This window comes from Amblyraja radiata, chromosome 4 (genome assembly GCF_010909765.2).
Source record: "Amblyraja radiata isolate CabotCenter1 chromosome 4, sAmbRad1.1.pri, whole genome shotgun sequence".
NCBI lineage: Eukaryota > Metazoa > Chordata > Chondrichthyes > Rajiformes > Rajidae > Amblyraja > Amblyraja radiata.
Window position 1 is genome coordinate 88,698,979 of NC_045959.1, and position 24,694 is coordinate 88,723,672.

The window sequence follows — 24,694 nt, forward strand, 5'->3', positions numbered from 1 at the left end:
CAGCGGGTCCGATCTAAGCTGTCAATTAATACAGCAAATTTTTTTTTTTTAAACTGTCTGAAATTAAAAGTTAATGTTAGGAATTAGTGATGTTAAGTGACAAATAGTTAAATTCAATTCAATGAAAACCAATGGAATCTACAATCTGGCAGCTGGGGGGGCGGGACCAGCAGACAGGCTGGGGGTTGGGGCCGGGCGGGGCCACCAGGCAGCTGGGGGGGCAGGGCCAGGCGGGGCCAGTTGGGCCAGGAGCAAAGGCATTGTGAGGTCAGCGGGCGGGGCCATCAGGCAGGCTGGGGGGGCAGGGAGGGGCCAGTTGGGCCAGGTGCAAAGGCATTGTGAGGTCAGCGGGCAGGGCCACCAGCCATGCTGGGGGGGGGGGGGGGCAGGGCTGGGCGGGGCCAGTTGGACCAGGTGCAAATGCACTGTGAAAGGGAGGGGGAGAGATCTCCCACCCCTGTCCCATTGTGATTAGACATCTGTGAGATGGCACTGTGAGTCATGCAGCAGTTTTATTTTAGTGGGAACACGTGAAGGTTCCAATCTCCCTCACCTGTCCCATTGTGATGTCATATATGTAAATGAGACCCATGGTGATTGGACATCTGTGAGGTGGCACTTTGGCTCATGCAGCAGTTTGATTTTAATTTTTTTTGATGTTTTGTGAACAATTTTATTCAAAATCTGGGGAATTAATTGACGAAATCTAGAGAGGAGTGGATTTCTGAACTCATGTTGAATCCCTACCGAAATTGTAAAAATCTCCGCGTTTTTGCGTCTGGTTTTCGAGGGGATAGGTTTCACATGCAAAATAACACACACACATCCACACACACGCACACACACACAGAGTTTTAATAGATATATGATATGATATGATATGTAGATCTTATAACTATTAAAACTCTGATCTTTAGTATCTTTAGATCTTGGATGTGTGTGTGCGTGCATAATCACATCTGCTCCGAAAAACAATACCCTTACCTTAACTTTTTTACATATTCTTGTAGAGTTTTATCTGGTGGAGTCCAAAATTGCCTTAACTGAAAAATTCATTCTTTATATCCCGAGATATTTATGAAAATGTTCAAAAATTTCAAATAACTTTGAAATTGAAAACCGCTGGCTTTGGCTGATGACGAGATGAAGTCACAATGGCTGCACGTTGTGTTCAAGCTGTGCGAGTCACGTCGCCCGGCCATGCGCAAGTCCTTCAAAAAAACCCCGCTGTGTTCTTGCTCGCGCTGCGAATGTCACTCCTCGGGCCCTGACTGCAGCCTGCAGACGGGAGCGAGGTTCAGGAACCAACACTCCCCTCTGACGACGAGCCCCTCTCAAACCCCTCAAACTTTACCCCCTACCTCTCTGCCCCGCTCCCTCTTTGCCCCACCACTCCCTCTCTGCCCCACCACTCCCTCTCTGCCCCCTCATGCTCCTTCTCTGCCCCCCCTCCCGCAATGGGTAGGAGACGGGTGCGTTTTCCAGCCTGGAGCGAGGGATTATTGCATTCGGGAACCAGCCCTCCCCTCTTATGACACGCACCCTTAACCCCTCAAAACTTATTTCCTCTCTGCCCCCCCACTCCCTCTTGACCCCCCTCACACTCCCTCTCGCCCCCCCCCCCATCTTCCCCCTCCCTCTCTTCCCCCTCCCTCTCTCCCCCCCTCTCTCCCCTTCCCAGGCCCTCTCTCCCTCCCTCTCTCTCTCCCCCCCGCTCTCTTCCCCCTCTCTCTCTGCCTCTGCCCCTCTGCCTCTACCCCTCTGTCTCTGCCCCCTCTCTCTCTGCCTCTCTAGACGCGCCTGCGAGTTGGGGGCTAAGCATCAGTGGATACGGCGGGGATAGGGTAAAAGGAGCCAATGAATAATATTAATATAATATCAAGGGGGGTGGTTAATGTGTGTGTGTGGGGTGGGGTGGTTAGTGTGCGTGTGATCTTCCCCACCACCGATGTCAGGCTAACTGGTCTATAATTCCCTGTTTTCTCTCTCCCGCCTTTCTTAAAAAGTGGGATAACATTAGCTACTCTCCAATCCACAGGAACTGATCCTGAGTCTATAGAACATTGGAAAATTATCACCAATGCATCCACGATTTCTAGAGCCACTTCCTTAAGTACCCTGGGGTGCAGACCATCAGGCCCTGGGGAATATATATCAATGATTTGGATGAAGGTATTCAAAGTAACATTAGCAAATTTGCAGATGACACAAAACTTGGTGGCAGTGTGAACTGTGAGGAGGATGCTATGAGAATGCAGGGTGACTAGGACAGGTTGGGGATGCATAGCAGATGAAGTTTAATGTGGATAAATGTGAGGCTATCCACTTTGGTATCAAAAACAGGAAGGCAGATTACTATCTAAATGGCATCAAGTTGGGAAAAGGGAAAATACAACGGGATCTGAGGGTCCTTGTTCATCAGTCTATGAAAGTAAGCATGCAGGTATAGCAGGCAGTGAAGAAAGCGAATGGCATGTTGGCCTTTATAACAAGAGGAGTCGAGTATAGGAGCAAAGAGGTCCTTCTGCAGTTGTACAGAGCCCTAGTGAGACCACACCTGGAGTATTGTGTGCAGTTTTGGTCCCCTAATTTGAGGAAGGATATTCTTGCTATTGAGGGAGTGCAGCGTAGGTTTACAAGGTTAATTCCCGGGATGGCGGGACTGTCATATGCTGAGGGAAGGGAGCGGCTGGGCTTGTACACTCTGGAGTTTAGAAGGATGAGAGGATATCTTATTGAAACATATAAGATTGTTAAGGGTTTGGACACGCTCGAGGCAGGAAACAGTTGGGGGTGTCCAGAATCAGGGGCCACAGTTTAAGAATAAGGGGTAAGCCATTTAGAACGGAGACGAGGAAACACTTTTTCTCACTGAGAGTTGTGAGTCTGGAATTCTCTGCCTCAGAGGCCGGTTCTCTGGATACTTTCAAGAGAGAGCTTGATAGGGCTCTTAAAGATTGCGGAGTCAGGGAATATGGGGAGAAGGCAGGAACGGGGTACTGATTGGGGATGATCAGCCGTGATCACATTGAATGGTGGTGCTGGCTCGAAGGGCCAAATGGCCTACTTCTGCACCTATTGTCTATTGTCTATTAAGAAACTTTGTACAATTGTAGACATTGTTAAATATACTTGAGTCATTTCATGCAGAGTAAAGTAGAAATGAGCAGCGATGGAGGCTTCCAATACATCAATCTCAATATCATTTTGAAGCTGCTACTTTACAGTGCTCATTCGTCCCCATCCAAACCCTGATCTGCTTTATATAATATAATCCCGTCACATCTATCATTGTGCTTTGACCCAAAATGACTGCAAATCACCATCCCCCTGAATAAGTGCTTGATAATTTTTTTCGTATGGAGTACCATTATAGTGAAAGTGACATCTGCTTCAATTGATGTGACCAACATTTCAGAATGATTTATGTCTTTGTGTCATGTGACTGAACAAATGAAATGTATGTTTTCTCATTTTAAGAAAAGCTTCTTCAAAAAACATATCCGTGTTTTTCTTTTGCTGTGTTTATCAAAAAAGTAAATTCAGCGCCTTCTATTTCAAAGTGTCAGCAGGAAGCATTCTCAAGACTGGTATAACTCCATTAGATGCAAAGTGAAGTTCTCTATCCACAGAACATCTCTGCTTAACCTCATAAGAACGTCTCATACTGCAGCAGTGTAATATTATTTAATTTCCCACATCGCCTATCCTGTGGCAGGTCTAAAAGTGACAGCCAAATTAGTGTGTACTGTTGTGCACATAAACTCAGGGAACTGAGTTAAGACTGTCTAAAGTGATTTAGCATAGTGCCATACCAATTAGCCAGTTGAAAAGGCATCATTTTTTTAATCAATCAGCCTAGATGTTTTTGGGATTGCAGGTTTAGAAAATATTATCTTTCCCATGACTTAGTCCAGAACTTCCCTGGATCGTCACAACATGGTAAAACCCAATGATGAAGACTCAAAAACATAAAATTGTAAACAATTAAGTAAAGTTTTGTTTGCTATAATTTAATTGAGTGAAATATTAGCTGCCCCATCCAGTCATAATTCGATACTTTTATCTGGATGGACGCTACTAATTGTTTAATTTGTTTTCCAGAGAAGAAAATCTAGATATGCCGAATTAGACTTTGAGGTGAGACCTTTCTGCCGGATTCATGGGTTTAAGTGTGTATTCTGTACCAGATGCCCTCAGCTACGTTAACATAAATGTTTTGCTGTCTATCTCTAGAAAATAATGCACACAAGAAAACGACATCAAGACATGTTTCAGGATCTAAACAGGAAACTTCAACATGCGGACAAAGACAGAGAATCTCCCACAATAGACAATAAAGTAAGAAAAAGTATTTGGATCCAAGAGGGCTCAGTCATGTAGAATATGGCCGAAATGAAATAAATCGAAAACCCTTTCTACAGTATTGGTGTAGTTCAATAGACTTACCTTGTTGTTGCAGCTTCCTCCAAGCCAAAGACATGCTTTCACTTAGCACGGAAACAGGCTATTTGGTCCAACTTGCCCATCTCGACCAAGATGCCCCATCTGTGCTAGTCCCTAATAAAGTCCTAGCTTGCCTAACCTCTCCCTGTAGCTCAGACCCTTGAGTCCTGGAATCATCATTCTTCTCTGCACTCTTTCCAGCTTAACAACATCCTTCCTACTGTATAGCAGGGTGACCAAGACTGAACACTAAAATCCAAATCAAACTGCATGCAATAGTCATAATGATGATTTATGATGTTGAATAACAAGGGATGGATTGAGGATCACACTCATTCCCCAGTGATACAACTCGAAAGTAGAAATAGGCCTTTTGCCCCATTTGGCCCTTTGAGACTGTTCTACTATTAAATATGATTGTGTCCGATCCTTTATCTGAACCCCATCTTCCCACACCCCTTCACGCCTTGTCTGTCACATTAACTTATTTATCATATTCAGCTACCAAGCCACCACCATCATATGTGGTAGAAAATTCCATTGGTTCATCAATGTTTGACTGAAGGCATTTTCACTCCAAGTGCTGCATTAACTCAACGGGTCAGGCAGCATTTGTGGAGGGATGTTGTATGACCCGCTGAGTTATTTCAGCAATTCATTTTGTTCAAGATTCCAGCATCTGCAGTTTCTTATGTCTCCAAATTTCTTCTCATCTCTGCTCAAACGTCACATGCTTTATCCTTGGACCATCCTGTCATGATTTTAGACCACAAAATAGGGAAAACATATTTCCTACATCCTGCCTTTCAAACCCTATCAAATCCTTGTTAATTTCAATGAAATCTCATCTGATTTTTATCATATGTAATGTTAAAATTGTACAAGGCATTGGTGAGACCAATTCTGGAGTATGGTGTACAATTTTGGTCGCCCAATTATAGGAAGGATGTCAAAAAAATAGAGAGAGTACAGAGGAGATTTATTAGAATGTTGCCTGGGTTTCAGCAACTAAGTTACAGAGAAAGGTTGAATAAGTTAGGTCTTTATTCTTTTGAGCGCAGAAGGTTAAGGGGGGACTTGATAGAGGTCTTTAAAATGATGAGAGAGATAGACAGAGTTGACGTGGATAAGCTTTTCCCATTGAGAGTAGGGAAGATTCAAACAAGAGGACATGACTTCAGAATTAAGGGACAGAATTTTAGGGGTAACATGAGGGGGAACTTCTTTACTCAGAGAGTGGTAGCTGTGTGGAATGATCTTCCAGTGGAAGTGGTGGAGGCAGGTTCGATTTTATCATTTAAAAATAAATTGGATAGGTATATGGATGGGGAAGGAATGGAGGGTTATGGTCTGAGTGCAGGTAGATGGGACTAGGGGAAAATAAGTGTTTGGCACAGACTTGTAGGGCCGAGATGGCCTGTTTCCGTGCTGTAATTGTTATATGCTTATATAGGCAAATTCATTCCAATCTCTCCTTGCACAATTGATCTGGTGAGTCTGCACTGAACTTCACCTCCAGCAGGTACATCCTTTCTTGGGGAAAGGAGTTCAAAACTGTATTTCATTCTTCTGATGTGTGCTCAAGAACATGTGCAATTCTGGCAAGACATTCTGCTGCTGCCTCTAACCTCTTGATAATGGGCCAATATACCATTTGCATTCTTTAACAGCAGGTTTGTTTTTAGTGACTGGTGTATAAGAACACCCAAATTTCTTTGATCATCCAGGTTTCCCAATCTCTTGTATTTAAATAACATTCTGCCTTTCTGTTTTTTTCCTTATGAAGTCGATAAAGGTTTCCCATGCGATGCATGAATAAATGTTAGGCATGGAGAAATCCAGGTTAGCTGGGAAGTGGTGTTAGGTAAATTGAATGGATTAAAGGCCGATAAATCCCCAGGGCCAGATAGGCTGCATCCCAGAGTGCTTAAGGAAGTAGCCGCAGAAATAGTGGATGCATTGGTGATAATTTTTCAAAACTCTTTAGATTCTGGAGTAGTTCCTGAGGATTGGAGGGTAGCTAATGTAACCCCACTTTTTAAAAAGGGAGGGAGAGAGAAAACGGGGAATTACAGACCTGTTAGTCTAACATCGGTAGTGGGGAAACTGCTAGAGTAGGTTATTAAAGATGGGATAGCAGCACATTTGGAAAGTGGTGAAATAATTGGACAAAGTCAGCATGGATTTATGAAAGGTAAATCATGTATGACGAATCTTTAGAATTTTTCGAGGATGTAACTAGTAGAGTAGATAAGGGAGAACCAGTGGATGTGTTATATCTGGACTTTCAGAAGGCTTTCGACAAGGTCCCAAATAAAAGATTAGTATACAAACTTAAGGCACACGGTATTGGGAGTTCAGTATTGATGTGGATAGAGAACTGGCTGGCAGTCAGGAAGCAAAGAGTAGGAGTAAACGGTTCCTTTTCAGAATGGCAGGCAGTGACTAGTGGGGTACCGCAAGGCTCAGTGCTGGGACCCCAGCTATTTACAATATATATTAATGATTTGGCCGAGGGAATTGAATGCAACATCTCCAAGTTTGCGGATGACACGAAGCTGGGGGGCAGTGTTAGCTGTGAGGATGATGCTAGGAGGCTGCAAGGTGACTTGGATAGGCTGGGTGAGTGGGTAAATGCATGGCAGATGCAGTATAATGTGGATAAATGTGAGGTTATCCACTTTGGTGGCAAAAACAGGAAAGTAGACTATTATCTGAAAGGTGGCCGATTAGGAGAAGGGGAGATGCAACGAGACCTGGGTGTCATGGTACACTAGTCATTGAAAGTAGGCATGCAGGTGCAGCAGGCAGTGCAGAAAGCGAATGGTATGTTGGCATTCATAGCAAAAGGATTTGAGTATAGGAGCAGGGAGGTTCTGCTGCAGTTGTACAGGGTCTTGGTGAGACCACACCTGGAGTATTGCGTACAGTTTTCCTAATCTGAGGAAAGACATTCTTGCCATAGAGGGAGTACAGAGAAGGTTCACCAGACTGACTCCTGGGATGTCAGGACTTTCATATGAAGAAAGACTGGATAGACTCGGCTTGTACTCGCTAGAATTTAGAAGATTGAGGGGGAATCTTATAGAAACTTACAAAATTCTTAAGAGGTTGGACAGGTTAGATGCAGGAAGATTGTTCCCGATGTTGGGGAAGTCCAGAACAAGGGGTCACAGTTTAAGTATAAGGGGGAAATCTTTTAGGACCGAGATGAGAAAAACATTTTTCACACAGAGAGTGGTGAATCTCTGGAATTCTCTGCCACAGAAGGTAGTTGAGGCCAGTTCATTGGCTATATTTAAGAGGGAGTTAGATGTGGCCCCTGTGGCTAAAGGGATCAGGGGGTATGGAGAGTAGGCAGGTACAGGATACTGAGTTGGATGATCAGCCATGATCATATTGAACGGCGGTGCAGGCTCGAAGGGCCGAATGGCTTACTCCTGCACCTAATTTCTATGTTTCTATGTGTCTATGTGTTCATATAGCAGTACGCCAGAGAGGTATACCCAATATATTGGCTACATTGGACATATGTGTATCCAATACATGTCCATTACAACCCTATTCAATGGTCAAATACAATGGCTATTGTAGGCATATCTATGACCATTCAGTCAACTTGTCCAAATTGATTTGAACCACTTTGCATCCTCCTCACAATTCACAATCCCACCCAGTTTTGTGCCATCAGCAAATTTAGAAACACTATATCCGGTCCCCTCCTCCAAATCATAAATATTTATGGGTGGAAGCAGCCTCACAGAGATGGTGTTAAATGAATTGCTTTTGAAAGAGAGTAACTGTGGAAATTGTCAGCTCCCTTTAGCCAAGGGAGAAGTCAAACTTGCCAACACTGTTGTCTTCTGTATACTTAATTAATGCACTTGCTAGTGGTGCATTTCCATCAGAATATATTTAATATAATACGGTCATGTCGACAGCAACTAATTAATTGCCTGCTGAGGATTTTCTGAGTGTGAAATTCGAGATGGCAGCCTTGACGTCACTGCAGCATGCACACTTCTGAATTAAAAGGTCATGTGTTTAAGGCTCACTGCGGAGACTTCGATACATAACCTAAATTTACATTTCAGCCTTGTGCTGGGGGGGGTGCTCTGGTGATGTATTAATCTGTCTGCTATCTCAGATATGTGTAAAAATGTGACTTTTAACACTGAGGGGGAATTTTTCCCTCTTTGTTTATAACGAATGTAGGGAGACAAAGGACAACCCAGCCTATCCAATTTAGGATTCTTGACCGACTTTGACCTCCCATTGTCTCAATCGGGCATTTATTCGTCAAAAAGCAGTTTTCATCCATAGGCCATCTCCAAATTTCATGATACAAAAATAATTTCATGATACAAAAAAAGAATACAAAAAATAACACTAAATTCCACACATGCACCTGAACTCAGTTTTAGTGATGATGGATAATAATTTAAAAATCACTTGCATTAGTATAACATGTCCCAAACAACCTTTTAGTCACTAATTACTTTTGAAGTGCGACAATTGATGGTCCTACAAACAGTTTGGAACAGGCACTATCTTATGGACAATAAATTAGATGATGTTAATCATTTTGATCCATTGGCTGAAGGATAAAGATTGGGATGAACAGAAGAAAATCTCCCTAGATTACTTATCAAGTCCTAGGATTAATTACAGGACTTCCATTTAATATTTAATCTGAAAGTCAACTCCTCCTATTAGCACAGCACTCAATAATGCAGAATGAATTAGACTGAGGCCAAGAGTGGGAAATTAACTCATAAGTTGCTGACTTGAGACGATTGGTACTTACTTAACAGCATAAAATTGAGCAATGCATTCATGGAATTGCAAGCAGGTAAAATCTGAGAGGAGATAGAGTGATACAAGTTAATTAGTATTTGTAGTATTCAAGAGCCTATTGGCTGTGAGGAAGAAGCTGTTCTTGAACCAGGAGGTCATCGTTTTCAGAGTCTGATAACACCTCCCCGAAGGCATCAATGAAATGGGAGCGTGGCCATGGTGGTACGGGTCATTGATGATGCTGGCTGCTTTTTTGAGGCAGCACCTCCTAGAGATCCTTTTAATAGTGAGAAGGTCAATACCCGTGATGGACCAGATAGTGTTCACCACTTTTTGTAATCTCCTTCATTTTTGTGTGATCTAGTTGCCGAGCCAGGCTGTGATGTAACCAGTCAATACACTCTCTGCCGTAGACCTGTAGGGGTTTAAGAGAGTATGTGTCAATATACTGAATCTCCTCAACCTTCTAAAGATGTAAAGGCATTAATTTACTTTCCTTATAATTGCATCGTTGGGCTAGGGCCAGATCTTCAGAGATATGTATGCCTAGGATTTTGAAATTGTTGACTCGTTCCACCACCACTCATTCGATGAACGCAAGTTTGTGGATCTTCAACCTCCCTCTTCAAATGTCATCAACCAGCTCCTTGGTCTTGCTGACATTGAGTGTATGGTTTTATGTTCAGATGATTGATCTCCCTCCTATACTCGTCAGTACCAATAATTCATCCAACATCGGTGTTGTCGGCAAATTTAAAGAGAACTGTGACTGGCTACACAGTCATGGGTGTGGAGTGAGTAGAGCAAATGGCTTAACACAGAGCCTTGAGCTAATGAGGAGGAAGTGTTGTTGCCAATTTGTATTGATTGTGGTTTGTTAAGGAAGTCATGGATCCAGTTGCATTGGGATGCACAGAAACCCAGTTCCCTAAGCTTGATAATTACTTTGGAAGGAATGGATGATGAATGGTGAGCTGTAGTCAACGAACAACATCTGATGTATGCTTTTGTGCACATGGTCCATAGCAGAGCGGAATGCCAGCAAGATCTTATCCCCTGTAAATCTATTGTGGCCGAAGGCAAATTATAGTGGGTCCATGTTCTTGCTCAGGTCGGAGTTGATATGTGCCATAACCACCCTTTCAAAGAACTTCTTTACCAGTCAGCACTGAAAGAGGGCCATCAGCCCACAATGTCCATGCTAACCATTAAGTATACAACTATACTAATCCTATTTACCTAGACATGCTACGACCTTAGAAACCTTGGTAATTCAAGTGCTCATCGAGATACTTCTTAAATGTTGCGAGTGTCTCTGCCTCTACCATCCTTTCAAGCATTGCATTCCATATTCCAATTATCCCTTTGGGTAAAAACACTCTTCCTCGGATCCTCTCTAAACCACACCACCCCCTCACCTTAAACATGTAGCCTCTAACATTTGACCTCTTTACTGTGGAGAAAGGGTTCTCTATATCTACCCCATCTATGTCCTTCTCCCCTCAGCCTACTTTAAAAACAAACCCACTCAGTCCAACCTTTACAAACTGAAGCACTCCTGGTGAATATCCTCTGCAGTTTCTTCGGTGCAATCATATCCTTCCCATCAGTGTAATGAGCAGAAATACACATTGTACTCAGATCTTTGTTTATATCCTCCCAACCCGAATCTGTCGTGTTTCGACAAGCGGTCAAGGGATATGATTGAATTTGTCAAATTGCCTCAGGTTTACAGGCTAGATTACAAATGTAATGTCCCATTTCTGTGTTTTGTCTTCAGCATATCAACATTTCTGCATGTTTGTACGGGCTTTGGAAACTGCTTCTGATCTGGGATTAACAATAATGTCAGGTTGGGCCTGTTTATTATCGGAATCAGGTCAGGTCGGGGGGAGTTTCCCCCCCACCACGGGTACCATGTAACCCCGTGCTATCTGCTCCATGGTCGGATAGTCGGCGACTAAACCGTCTCCCCCACCTGGTTTGCCAGGTGAGGAGGGGGCTGTGGACCCCCAGCAGGACCAAAAACAAGACCTGTCAAAGGGCGGATAAGCTTCTAGCGAGCCAAGGGCCATCCACACTTAAGTAAAAGTTGCGATCACTGTCATACATAGCATTGTAAGGAATTGATGATACAGCACACACACCAAAATCCTATACTTCCAGTGGCGGAAGTCTGCAGGAACTGAAGGACAGAGATGTGTGGTGCGTCCGTCACCATTCTCATTGGAAACCAGCACCACTGCGTTGCTAATGTTTTCAATGATGATGAATGAATTATCAGAACATTAACAGAGGTTGACTGGTTCCAATTTAGACAGGAATCGTTTCTGCCAATTTTCTGTCCCAAAATTGCCGCCTGCTGTGTGAATCACCTGATCCCCACTGAGACTGTCCTACCACTTGAACATTAATTTATGCAGTCTTTGCATTTCTGGCGATGATCATATCTAATGTTCAATCATAATTTGTCTTAAGAAGGCGCTGGTAGGATTGATTGATTCAAGGGATATGGCAATTGTTGGCAAGGCCAGTATTTATTGTCCATTCATAACTACTGTGACCCAAGTGAACAGGCAAAGTTCAGCACATTAGTGGAGCTGGAGTCCCATATACACCAGACCAGGTACTGATAGGAGGTTTTGTTTCTTGAAGGATATTCGTGAAACTGATGGTTTTTTACAGTGCGGTGGTTTTATGGCCATCATTCGTGATCTAATTTAATTTAGTTTATTGTCATGTGTACCAAGGTACAATGAAAAGCTTTTGTTGTGTGCGAACTAGTCAGCGCAAAGACTGCATGATTACACTCAAGCCATTCCACAGTGTACAGATGCATGATAATGTGCATAATGTTTCATGCAAGATAAAGTCCAGTAAAGTCTGATTAAAGATAATAGGTAGGTTGGGGAAATCGAGATGGATAGGAAGAAAGATAGAAGGGAAGGATGGGGACAGAACTGCTGGGGCCCATTTGTTTTGAACTGCCTTGCCATTGGGCCAATACTATCCTCTGTTAATCAATCAATCAATCAATCAGATTTATTCATCACATACACAATAACGTGCAGTGAAATGAACTTGCCAGCAGTGGTACAATCAAAAGAGAACACACAATACACAATAAAAATTTAACACAAACATCCACCACAACCTTCTTCACTGTGGTGGAAGGCACGAAGTACAGTCTGTCCTCCACCATTCTTCCCCCGTGGTCGGGGCCATAAACCTCCGCAGTCGCCGCTGCGGGTGGCCAGATGTACAGGTCCTCTTGTCGGGACCGTAAGTCCCGAATCGGCGCTCTCCGACCGGAGACCGCGGCTTCAAGATGTTATAGGCCGCAGGCCGGTGGTCGGAGCTTCTCCGGGGATCCCCGGCGAGGGACCCCACTCCGGATGGTAAATCCACGGCGCGCCTGCGGCTAGAAGCTCCGCAGACCGCAGTTTCAGGATGTTATCGGCCGCGGGCCGCTGGTCGGAGCTCTTTTCCAGCGATCCCTAGTGATAGGTCCCAGGCTCCGGACGCCGCGCCCGCTGCAAGAAGCTCCACAGCCTGCAGCTTCAGGCTGTAACAGTCCGTGGGCCAGCAATTGGAGCACTCCCCTCTGTCGACCAGCAAGGGCTCGCCCGCTCCGGAATGAAAAGCCCACGCTGTGCCCACTGTTGAAACTCCAGGCCCAACTCCAGGAAAGGCCGCTCCAATCCATGGAAAAAGTCGCCTCTCCGTGAAGGAGGCGACCAAAAGCGGTTCCCCCCTTACCCCCCACACAAGACATACCGAGAGACATTAAAACACACATTTGGACACATTAAAAAAGGCAAAAAAAGTAGAAATTACAAACATGCTGCTGGCAGGGCAGCCGTCTCGCAGCGCCCCCACCGACCAAGGCTGATGGATAGTTGATGTGCAACAGCCACCACACATGGGAAGAGATCACTCATAGAACTGGAGTGGAAACACATCGCTCTTGATCCAGAGAGACGGCCTAATAGATGGCATACGATTCAACCACCAGATCTGTCTCTATTGGTAACGAGCTTCCTGAATGTTGTTGCATTCGCATTTGTGCGGAAACATGAAGGGTATTCATAAGGTCATAAGGAATAGGAGTAGAATTAGGCCATTTGGCCCATCAAGTCTACTCCGCCATTCAATCATGGCTGATCTATCTCCTAACCCCATTCTCCTGCCTTCTCCCCATTACCTCTGACACTTGTACTAATCAAGGATCTATCTATCTCTGCCTTAAAAATATCCACTGACTTTGCCTCCACTGCCTTCTGTGGCAAATAATTCCTTTAATTCTGTGGCTATGGCCTTTAGTCCTAGACTCTCCCACTAGTGGAAACATCCTCTCCACATCCACTCTATCCAAGCCTTTCACTATTCATGCCTTCCTAACATCCCTACTAAATGGTAGAAGGGCTCTGGGGAATCAGGAGGTGGGGGCCATTCATCGCAAATTACCATGTGACATGTCTTTTACAGCCACCATATTTTTATGGCTAGTCGAGTTAAGTTTTGAATCAGTGAACCTCCAGCTGTTATTGCCATGTCTCAGCACATGCCTGATTGTTGTGCAGCTCACTCATTTTCTGATGATTTGCGAATTTACTTGAACCAAGAATGAGAGAATGCTTCTCGGATTGAAGAAGGCCTTTCAGCCCATCAGTTCTTTGCAACTTACTCTGCTACAATCAATGAATTGTGTCCTTGTTCATCGACAGTTTTTTAGACCAGATTCCACTATGTTGCAATAGGCAATAGGTGCAGGAGTAGGCCATTCGGCCCTTCGAGGCAGCACCGCCATTCAATGCGATCATGGCTGATCATCCCCAATCGGTACCCCGTTCCTGCCTGCTCCCCATATCCCCTGACTCCTCTATCTTTAAGAGCCCTATCTAGCTCTCTCTTGAAAGTATCCAGAGAACCGGCCTCCACCTCCTCCTCAGGCAGAGAATTCCACAGACTCACAACTCTCTGTGAGAAAAAGTGTTTCCTCATCTCCATTCTAAATCGCTTACCCCTTATTCGTAAACTGTGGCCCATGGTTCTGGACTCCCCCAACATCGGTAACATGTTTCCTGCCTCTAGCGTGTCCAAACCCTTAACAATTATGTCACAATATCCCCATTTATCCTACCAAAATGCATGACCTCACACGTCTCTGCATTAAATTGTGCCTGCCACTTTTCCTTTTCATCAGCCTGTTTATATCCTGCTCTAATTTATCACTATCCTTTTTGCAATTTGAGATACTGCCAAGTTTTGTGTGCCCCTCAGATTTAGAAATAGTGGCTGTCAATCCCAAGAAGAGTCCTTACCATAGATCAAACAAAGCAATGGCATTTTTCAACATTTATGAGCATCCTGGACTTCTGACCTCATGATGGAGGGATAGTCTTTGATAAAGCAGCTGGCTATGATTAGCGTGTAGGAAGGAACTGCAGGTTTAAATTGAAGATAGACACAAAAAGCTGGTATAACTCAACAGGTCAGAGCGCATCTCTGGAGAAATGGAATAGATGACATTTCAGGTTGAGACCCTTCTTCAGACTGCAGGAGCTGTTAGTCCAGCTTTTTGTGTCTATCTTTGGCCTTGGGCACCACCCTTTGGTGATAATCGTAAATGGGATGATTGGCATCCTCAGGCATTAGCTTCTGTCTCTATCTTCAACGTGGCTCTATTCAATTATGTTTATTTGCCAATTCCTCATTGACTTCAATTTTGCTGAAGCTCAATTTTGTTGATGCACAACTAGTCATGGCTCCATGTCGGTTGCTACTGACTCTCACCCCACCTCTGAAATTCAGCTATTCTACATTCTCCAAGGAAAACTCTTTAGGGGCAATTTACCCATGCCAATTACCTGCATGTCTTTGGAATGTGGGAGGGAACTGGAGCATCTGAGGAAACCTATGAGGTCACAGCAAGTATGTGCAAACTCCACACAGATAGCACCCGAGGTCAGGATTAAAACCTCTGGCAGTAGCTCCAGCAACTGAACCACTTTGCAACCCTTTACTGCTGTTACAGAATATTGTATACAGGTGCTAATTCCAATGTTGTAGTTATGTCCTTGCTAATGTTGTGCGTCACTTTTAGTTTTTGAATTGTTTTCAATAGGCAGTGAAACGATGGAGTGTTTCATCAGCAGGAAGTGATAAAGCTAGTGTCAATGTAAGTATGGTGCCTTTTTAACTAAAATCTTTACAATTCTATGTTGTTCGGTTGCCCCTAACACTGTGCTCAGCTGGATGGGCTGGTAAATAAGAGTTCTTAATGGAAACCCTGAAACCCAAAATTTTACAATATATTTTGTACACTTATAAAATAAATGCAGAGATAATAGCTTGTGTGAAAAGATGTCTGACAGACATGATGATAGAAAGTTAAGCTTAACATAAAATTGTCATGAGACACTCTTTGTGATTGACACTGAGATTTTGTAATCAAAAAATTGTGTCCCCCGTCCCCTCCATGTTTTGATAGCGAGTTCCGCTCTTGTTTGTAACTACTCAAGTTTAGTGTCTGTGTCTCTTTTCTGCATGCTTTGTGAATTGTTCAAAAATATTACTTTGTCTTGCTGAGAGAAGTTTCATTAAACAATGACCTGCAGAGGTAATTAAGTGACATCCTTTTAGAATGTGCAAATGGACAGATTATGTTACTTCACACTGCTTTCCACTGATGAAACTCAGGAACATCAAGAATTGTAGTTTGCATCAGGCATTATTAAACTCCTGGGAAGCTTTGTTTAATTAATTAAGCCATTTTTCATAAGAGTCAGGTATGGCCTGCAAAGCTGCACCGAAGATTTATTGATATTGGTTTGAAACTTAAGACAATAAAGTAGGTGTTAGACCTGCCCCTCAAACCTGTCCTTCCGATCAATATAACCTTAACTGATCTGCCCTAGGTCTAAACTCCTCAACTACTCTTTTATGTTGCCTCTCATAAACATGAAGTTCCCAATCTTTCAAAAACTAATTTTGGCTGTTTAAATTTCTAAAATGATCTAGCCTCTCAACTCTTCAGGGTGGGGAATTCCAGTGATCCTGGAAGAAGAAATGTGTGCACTGTTCAGTTTTAAATGACTATGGCTTGATCTTGTAATTGTGTTTCTCCCATCCCCTTCACATTATTAAAGACTCTCCCTCAAGTGGAAATTCCCAATGTTCATCTTGATATATTCTTTTAGGGTCTTATTTCTCTGTAAGATCTCCCTTCTTTTTTTGAAATACCTAAGAATACAGGAAGGAAGGAAGGAATACTTTATTGTCACATGTGATTAGGCACAGTGAAATTCTTTGCTTGCATACACAATGTATACAAATAGCATCCACCTACGCCGCTGACAAAGTTACAAAGCACGCCGGTTCCCCCTTTTGTCCCCCCACCCCCTCCCCCACAGTTCCTCCACGCCAGGTCCTCCATTGTCCTTTATTCTACCCCCCTCTTCTATTGCCAATTGTTCTCTCCTCACCTCCCTCATGGCAGTCCCCCCATTCCGGGTCCTCCATGTCTTCCCCTCCAAATCTGTGAGCCTTCCTGGTAGGCCAACACTCTCAACGCAATTTCTATGTCATATCATGTCTGTTGTCAGAAATTGAGCTACGCTAAGATTGTAAGGTGAATAAACTACATGAGAAATTATTCTTTATGGGCCTATCAAGGCCCCCCACTCCCCCTCCCCTCCAAGAGCGATTTCAGCAATGGTAGCCTTGAGGGTTTTTTTACACTTGCTGTCAGAGGTTAACATATACTGTGCGCAAAGCAATTAGATGGCTTGAACAATGGCAGAATTTTGTCTGTAAGTAAGGTCACAACCACAATGCACCAAATTCTCCTCGCTTTTTTTTCGTTATGGTCGTCCAATAAACCTTCTGTCCAAGTGATTGTGTTGCACTGACCTCACTTCCATCTCTCAGCTGGGAAGGTAATTACTTAGTCATGGCCACACATCAGCCATTATGCTCTGAGGAGCATTTGATTATCTCTGTTTACCCGTTGCAGGAACTGACACCATGAGCACATTCTCACGCAATGTGAAAGCGGCTTGAGAAAGAAAGATAGCATTGAGTTCTGATGAAGCTTCCCAGCTGAAAGTATAATCTTTCCGCTTCAGATGTTGATTAACATACTGCATGCTTCCAAAGCTTTGTGTATTGACCTCAGTCCTTGGGTGCATTTAGTTTATGGGATTAGAATCAATAGGCAGACCATTATTTCCAATTCTGGACTCAGGTTCCCTGGTCTTGACTGTAATTAATAAGCTTCTCCTTACAATAGCAGCCAGAGAAGCAGACTCCAATCAAGCGGCCTTGGGAAGGGATCCGAAAAATACAGTCTCCACCCACATGGATAAAAAAGGAACTGGATCCCACTCAACATTCTCCCTTAGAAATGAGAACAGTAGAATGGGAGAAAACAGGAGCCACGATACCACTTGGTGGACAGGACATCATTGACCTTCAGACTGAAGTCTGACCTGAGGAGCGACCTTTTTTTAAATTTTAAAACAGATTGGTTTCTTTTGAAACCTTATACAGTACAGATATCTTGTTCTCAGAGAGATATTGTTTTAAACCTTGTGATGCAGTCAGCGTTGTGTCATCTCACTGCAGTGAGAAAACACACAAGCAAACACTGCACTCGTAGTCCAAAAACTCTTATCAAAGACAGTAATGGGCAAATATATATATATATATTTATATATATATTTATATATATAGATATATATAAATATATATATATATATATATTTAAAAAACAAGTAACCAGTTTAGTGTTGATTGCTTGATATGCAAGCATTTTTTGCATCAGAATTTAATGGCATTTTCTTGTCATATTGTGTACTATATAAAAAAAATGAAATTTCGAACAGTAAATACAATGAACATACTTAAAAACTGTGATGTACCTGTCAAGATTTTAGATATATAAATTGAAAGCACAAGGCTTTGTCTGCCCTGCTGTACAATATGTAATTATTACACCTATCGACTTTTAGCTTAAATATCTTTCTACTGTGTTTAATTTTCCTGACAAACTTTAACAGTATTATGTACAATGACAGAGTAAAGCTAATGTTATGCCATGTGTTTAATAATCGTTGATCTACAAGATTCCACTTTTATGGTTGGTTAAACTGGTTCTGGTTTCCTATATCCATGTTTGTCAGTTTTCTGTACAGTTTTCAGAGCACAAAATAAATGTGTCCTTTCTAATAAAAATGTAAACTATAAACAGTGTACTTATTAAACCTCATTACAAAGAGCCAGGAAAAAATTGAGTTAATCCGAAAATGAGAACTGTAAGAGGATAAACTTACTTTGTGATTGCTTTCAGAAATGATTGATTAAAGAATCATTGTTTGCCAAAAGAATTTGGATTACCACATTATCTCACAACACAGGCCATTAAACTTTTGCCAGTTACATAAAACATAGAACCATACAGCAAAGGAATGGGCCCTTTGGTCCATAATATTTATGCCAAACATAATACCAAGTTAAACTGTTTGCATCTGCCTGTACATGATCCATCTCCCTCTATACCCTACATTTCCATGTGCCGACATAAAAGCTTCTTAAACACCACTATTGTATCTGCCTCCAACACCACCCCTGGTAAATGCATTTCAGGCCCCTATTTCTGTCTGCAATCAACCTGCCCCGCACAACTACATTAAGCTTTCCCCCCTCACACCATGTAGCCATGCCCTCCATTTCCACACTGGGAAAAGGGTTCTGACCATCTACCGTATCTGTGCCTCTCATCATTTTATAACTTCTCTGAAAGAATGATTCACCTAGTCCTATTTCCTTGTTATTAATTGATATCTGAAAGCAATGAGTGTTTCTAATAATGCTACTTTCATATATATTGTCAAAAGCACTTGCCATAATTTTTACTGGAATGTCAGGAATTGTACATGAAGATTTGAGGCAGAGGGCAGCACAGTGGAAAAGTGGTTTAACACTGGCTGCATCACAATTCTAGCAACTCAAGGTCAAACCTGACCTCTTTTGCTGAGTTCATGAAGTTTGCACACTGTTTCTGCTTGTACTAGTTTCCTTCCACATCCCAAATATGTGCAGGCAGGTGGAATAATTGTTAATTATAAATTGCCCTCATAGTAAATTGCCATTTACTATCAGGTGAATGGTAGATTCTGAGGGGCATTGGTGGACCGAAGGGAAAAAAGATTACAGGGGAAATTAGGTAGGAATAGGATTGTTCCATCAGTTACATAGACATGATTGGCCAAAAGGTCTCCCTCCTTTGTCTGAAGAAATATATTTCAGCTTCAATTGCTTTATAATGCTGACTGAACAATTTTCAACAGAAACTGATATGCAATCTAAAGCCCCTGTCCCACTTGGGCTCCCTCCACCGCGACCTCTGGCGAGTTTGCCCGCGACCCATAGTCACGGCAAGGTCGCCACGAGGTCGTAGGAGGTCTTCGTCACTCTACTTCATGGTCGAGAGTGGTCTCCACGTAGTCGAGGCTTCAGCTAGGTCGTGGCATATTTTTCAAGATGTTAAAAATTGACCGCGACTAAAAAAAGGTCGCCGTGGGAAAAATCTATATTTTTTTAGTCATAGGTCTAGTCGAAGCCGGCATAGTAGGTCGTGATGCTAGTCGTAGGTAGTCGAAGGTGGTTGAAGGTAGTCGAAGATAATAGCTCCGGGGTGAAAAAAAGGTCAGTAGAAAAATAGCAGAACTAAACAGCAGAATTACACCTCTTTCACTCCAAGGCATGTTCATTCATAGCTGGAGAGGTTTTTAGAGAGGAGACTTGTATTTTAGAGATGGCACCGAAAAGGCAGCAGCGCAGGGGATGGGCACAACCCTAAAAAAAAACTGTCATGCAGGTGTTGCCCACCCAGGAGGAGAAGTGGCAGGAGGTGATGCCACAGGAGGTGATAGTGCAGGAGGAGATAGCCCTGCATGAGAGACCCCTGGAAGAGGAGACCAGGGTGGTAGTATATGTCCCCACCACCACCCCATCCTTCACTGCCTAAATTGAAGCCAGCAAGGCAGACCTTTCTCCTGTGTCGGACACAGCATCAGAGGCAGATGCCCCATTGGTGGTGAGGCAGGGCTGGAGGAAGGTTATGCCCCACACCTTCACCAGGCAGCAGGAGGGGGACCTTGAGGAATGGTTCCAGCAGAATGCCATCCTGTACGAAAAGGAAAATGAGGGGGACAGGGACAAGAATGGCATGTTTGCCATCTACTGCCCCACATGTGTACTTAAAGTTCCATCTTTTGTCAAAGCCCAGCGCCACTCTCTTCCAGTCATCTGGTGTACTGGGACAGTCCAGCACATCATCTCCATTCACCCATTGAGACCTCTTCTTGTGCTTCCTCTTCACCCTTGCTCTTCCCCTTCTGCCTTTCTTAAAAGTCTGCTGAAGCAAAAGGGCTACTGCAAACAGCAGTAGTTGTATTTTTACTAACATCCTCCAAACTAGTTCCTTGCTTGCATGGTTTAGAATGATTTTTATAAAAACCTGGGAGGCATTTTTTAGTGAGAAAAAAATGCAGACATGACATCATTTTATCAGGTGATAATTTGAGCTGTAGACACTCATCACTGGTCATTGTTGGTTTTCGGTGTGGTCCTCTGAGGTGGAAGGGGGTCGTGCTCATTCACGGACCAATTTGCCAGAGACCATCCTCGAGTAAAACGTATATGGTCGAAGCCAGTCTTCAACGTAGTGGAAGGAGGTCGGAGATCTTCATCATAGTCGAGGGAGGTCTTCAACATAGTCGTAGGAGGTCGTACACACAGTCGAGGAAGGTCGTAGGAGGTCGTAGGTCACCGCAACCTTGATTTTTTTTTAGTCGCTTAAGGTTGCGATGGAGGTCTCCCAAGGGGGACAGGCCCTTTAATGGTTTCTTACAAGAAGGAAACAAATGAAATAGTCAAGGATCATTATGCCCTGATTAATGATGTGAATGTAAGCAGAGATTTATCTATGATTCCCTGCCATGTCCACAAAGTCTGTCGGTAATCACACACGTGAGTTGTTCCTTCATTTTCTCTGAAAAAAACTGGAATGTCTGCCCCAAACATTCAAATGTTTACTGCATTTCTTCAGTTCTACAAGTCTGAAAATCAATTTTCGTAAAATGTAACCATTCTGTAAATTCAGCTGAATACTTTCCGTCAACTTTTTGGATCTGAAGTAATCACACACAGGGGAGATAGTGTCTTGATAGCCAGTTGATTGACCTAGCTTAGAATTAGGATGAAGAAGGGTCTGATCATCAACCCACAGTCTTTTCATTACTCCTATGGTCTGCCAACCCTTTCCTATGATTTTAGCCCCTTAAGGTAAGTAAAGAAAAATTTGCAGTTGATGCTTCCATGAGAACAAATTTAATTGTTATTAGAACATGAGGGTCATTTTTTTACTCAGTTGATGATTGGGATTTGGAATGTCTTTGACAAGATAATGGATATAAATTCAGTCACAGTCTTTAAAAGAGTACAGGTTACCCCCATATTATGGGGTCACGGAGGTTGAATTCCTGTAAAATGGTTTGTATCCTGATTATCTGTAACATGAAGCCGTATCATCTGCACATTTGTCAAGAAAAGTGTGTATATGTGGTTGTCTTTATATCTTTGCAAAAACACTATGCGGTAACGATAACATTTTTACATATTCCGGTTGACATATTTCCCGTTAAGGCCGGGAGCATCTTATCTGAATACTCTATGCTTTATTTCTCGGCTTATTCTCGACTCATTACTGATTAAAAGTCTAAAAAAGTCAAAAGACTTTGAAATTAAAACCACCAGCTACAATTGATGACGTCACAATGGCTTTGCTAGCAGTGATCAGCCTTAGTGCAGATTTCATCCTATATTTGACACGTTATTTGCGATGAAAGTTTTTAAAATGCCAACTTTCACAAGATGTTTACATATTCTGATTAAAATTTTTCCCCTCTAGGCAGAGATCGCTTTCACTGAACATATTATGCTTTATTTCTTGACTTATTACTGATTAAAGTTTAAAATAAATCAAAATATTTGCTTGCGCAGGGCCATAAATATCAAGAAGGACACATCCCACCCTGCCAACCACCTTTTTACTCTGCTACCCTCTGGGAGGCGATTCAGGTCTCTGCAGGCTCGCACCGGTAGACTAAAAAATAGTTTCTACCCATGTGCGATAAAAGAGCTTAACTCCAATAGTGAACACTGGGAAGCAAGAAGTAACTTCGAGGAATACCGCTAAATTCTTTTAAACTCTTTTAAAAATGTATTTATTATTTTACTATTAACTGTACATATGTGTATTGGTTGTCGTGTTGTATTTTTTTTAACGGAGGAGAAGCAAATGGAATTTCGTTGCTCAGTTTTGTGCAATGACAATAAACATATTCAATTCAAAATAAATCAAAATACCTTGAATTTCAAACCGACCAGTTTCAACTGATGATGTCACAATGGCTAGACTAGAAGGGGAAATGTAATTTGCTATTGCAACACACAGGACAAGTGCAATTGGATTTTTTTTAAGAGCACTGCTGAGGGAGGCAAGGGGAGTGCTGGAATGTTGGTTTCGGGAATGGCTTGAGTTGGAGGACCACGCCTTCCATGGGAGCTGCCGGTAGGGAATGGGTGCGTTGGGAGAAACAGACCCAACTTGGTCTAGTACAAAATAAAATCCCTGTGGTATGGATTTAATATGTTTCCCAAATGTAAACAAAAAAAATTCATTAAAGAAGCAGCAGATGCCAGAAATCCAAAAGTAAAATTTGAACTGCTGGAGGTAGAGCGGATTGAAAGAATAAGACAGTGATTAACCGGAAGGCGGTTCTTCAAAGCAGATATAAACAACAGTCTATACCAATGACACCACGTGGCTTGCCCACTCCAGAGATGTGCTGGATGAGTGCTTCCAGCTTCAAATGTAACAGTTTTCCTACAAATCCTTTTGGCAAAAGAATCAGAGAATCATGAAATGAGATAGATGGTTAGGGTCTGCTGTTTTGTACTAAAAGTCGATAATGTCTCTCTATGAAGTAATTATTAAGGGTGTATTGCCATTGGTGCTAAGGTCATTGTAATTGCTCTCAAAATTACATTTGATTCTTAATGTTGATAAGTGATAGGAGCAGAATTAGGCCACTCGGCCCATCAAGTCTACTCCACCATTCAATCATGGCTGTCTATCTTTCCCTCTGAACTCCAATCTCCTGCCACTAGTGGAAACATCCTCTCCACATCCACTCTATCCAGGACTTTGTTTGAAAAAATGTTCAGAGCTGCCAGAGGATGTAGTTGAGGCATATACTATAACAACATTTTAAATACATTTGGACAGGTGCATAGACAGGAAAGGTTTTGAGAGACGTGGGCCAAACACGGGCAGGTGGGACGTGCAGATGGGGCAGCTTGTTCACCATGGGCAAGTTGGGCCGAAGGGGCCGGTTTCCATGCTGTGTGACTCTATAAATGCTCTAGTCACTATCTCATCTTCAGTTGTTCCTAATCTTGTCTATAATTAGTTTTAATAATTGACTCAACCTCCTACCTTCTAAAAAAGGTAAACCCGATCTTCATGCCAAATGTCCACACATGTTCTTTCCAAGAGAACTTCTAGAATAGTAATTATTAATAATTAAAAGAACTACCCACTGACTGAGGGCACTTGATTGTAGTTGGGGATCTGCCTTTATTTATGTTTTACTTTTATTTATTTACTTATTTTAGTTTACACAAATGTCGATTACCTCACAGGACGGTTGATGCATAATGAATGAGTATATTCTGAACCATCTGACATGTTGTGGGTATGTATGGACCTGCACCTTGGAAGAACGTAGAGGTATTGCTGTCAAAATATGCATCTGTATTTGTGATCTGTTGTATTGTGAACACATCAGCTGCCAAGGGGTGTTCAGGGAGGGTGGGTGAGGGTAACTTTGTTGCTATATATAAAAAACTAAATGGAGGGAAATGTAATGCATTACGTCAGCTGTACTGTATCTTTCCTTCAATAAAATAAACAAATTTAAAAAGAATAGTAATTATGAATAGTAAAGCTTGCTGAGATATTTTAATCAATTTTTCTGCTAAGGGTATCACTGATAAGCCCAGCATTTAATGCCCATACCCTATCACCCTTAGGTTGGTAGCACCAGCAAGCAGCTTTCATGAATCACTGCACTCGACTGATCTTATTGTTATATTGTGTAGTTAATTGCACTATTTATACCCAGCGGTGATGAAGAAACAGTGATACCTTTATAAGGGATCCCTGCAGATTGTGGTCTTTCCCATGTGTCAGCTGGCCTTCCCCTTAATGGTTGAGATCATGGGTTGAATGGTGCTGCTGAAGCAAAGGAATTGAGGAGAATGAGTAATGATGTCTTGGACCAGATCCAAATGGCAAAGTACAAGATGCTGGCAGTCTTAA

The 24,694-nt window shown here is 42.6% G+C and overlaps 1 protein-coding gene across 6 annotated transcripts in view; it reads left to right on the forward strand.

Annotated features, from left to right (window-relative positions):
• The window catches only part of adgrb1 (adhesion G protein-coupled receptor B1), a 576,464-nt gene extending 557,941 nt beyond the window's left edge, over window positions 1-18,523 (forward strand). For 5 of the 6 annotated variants that reach the window (XM_033019939.1, XM_033019942.1, XM_033019943.1 and 2 more), the window contains 4 exons: window positions 4,105-4,140; window positions 4,237-4,341; window positions 15,371-15,424; window positions 17,537-18,523. In XM_033019939.1, the coding sequence (XP_032875830.1) occupies window positions 4,105-4,140; window positions 4,237-4,341; window positions 15,371-15,424; window positions 17,537-17,734 (393 nt within the window). In that variant the 3' untranslated portion in view covers window positions 17,735-18,523. The remainder of the gene's footprint in view (window positions 1-4,104; window positions 4,141-4,236; window positions 4,342-15,370; window positions 15,425-17,536) is intronic. The other variant, XM_033019941.1, reaches the window with a different exon arrangement.
• The last annotated feature ends 6,171 nt before the right edge of the window (window positions 18,524-24,694 follow it).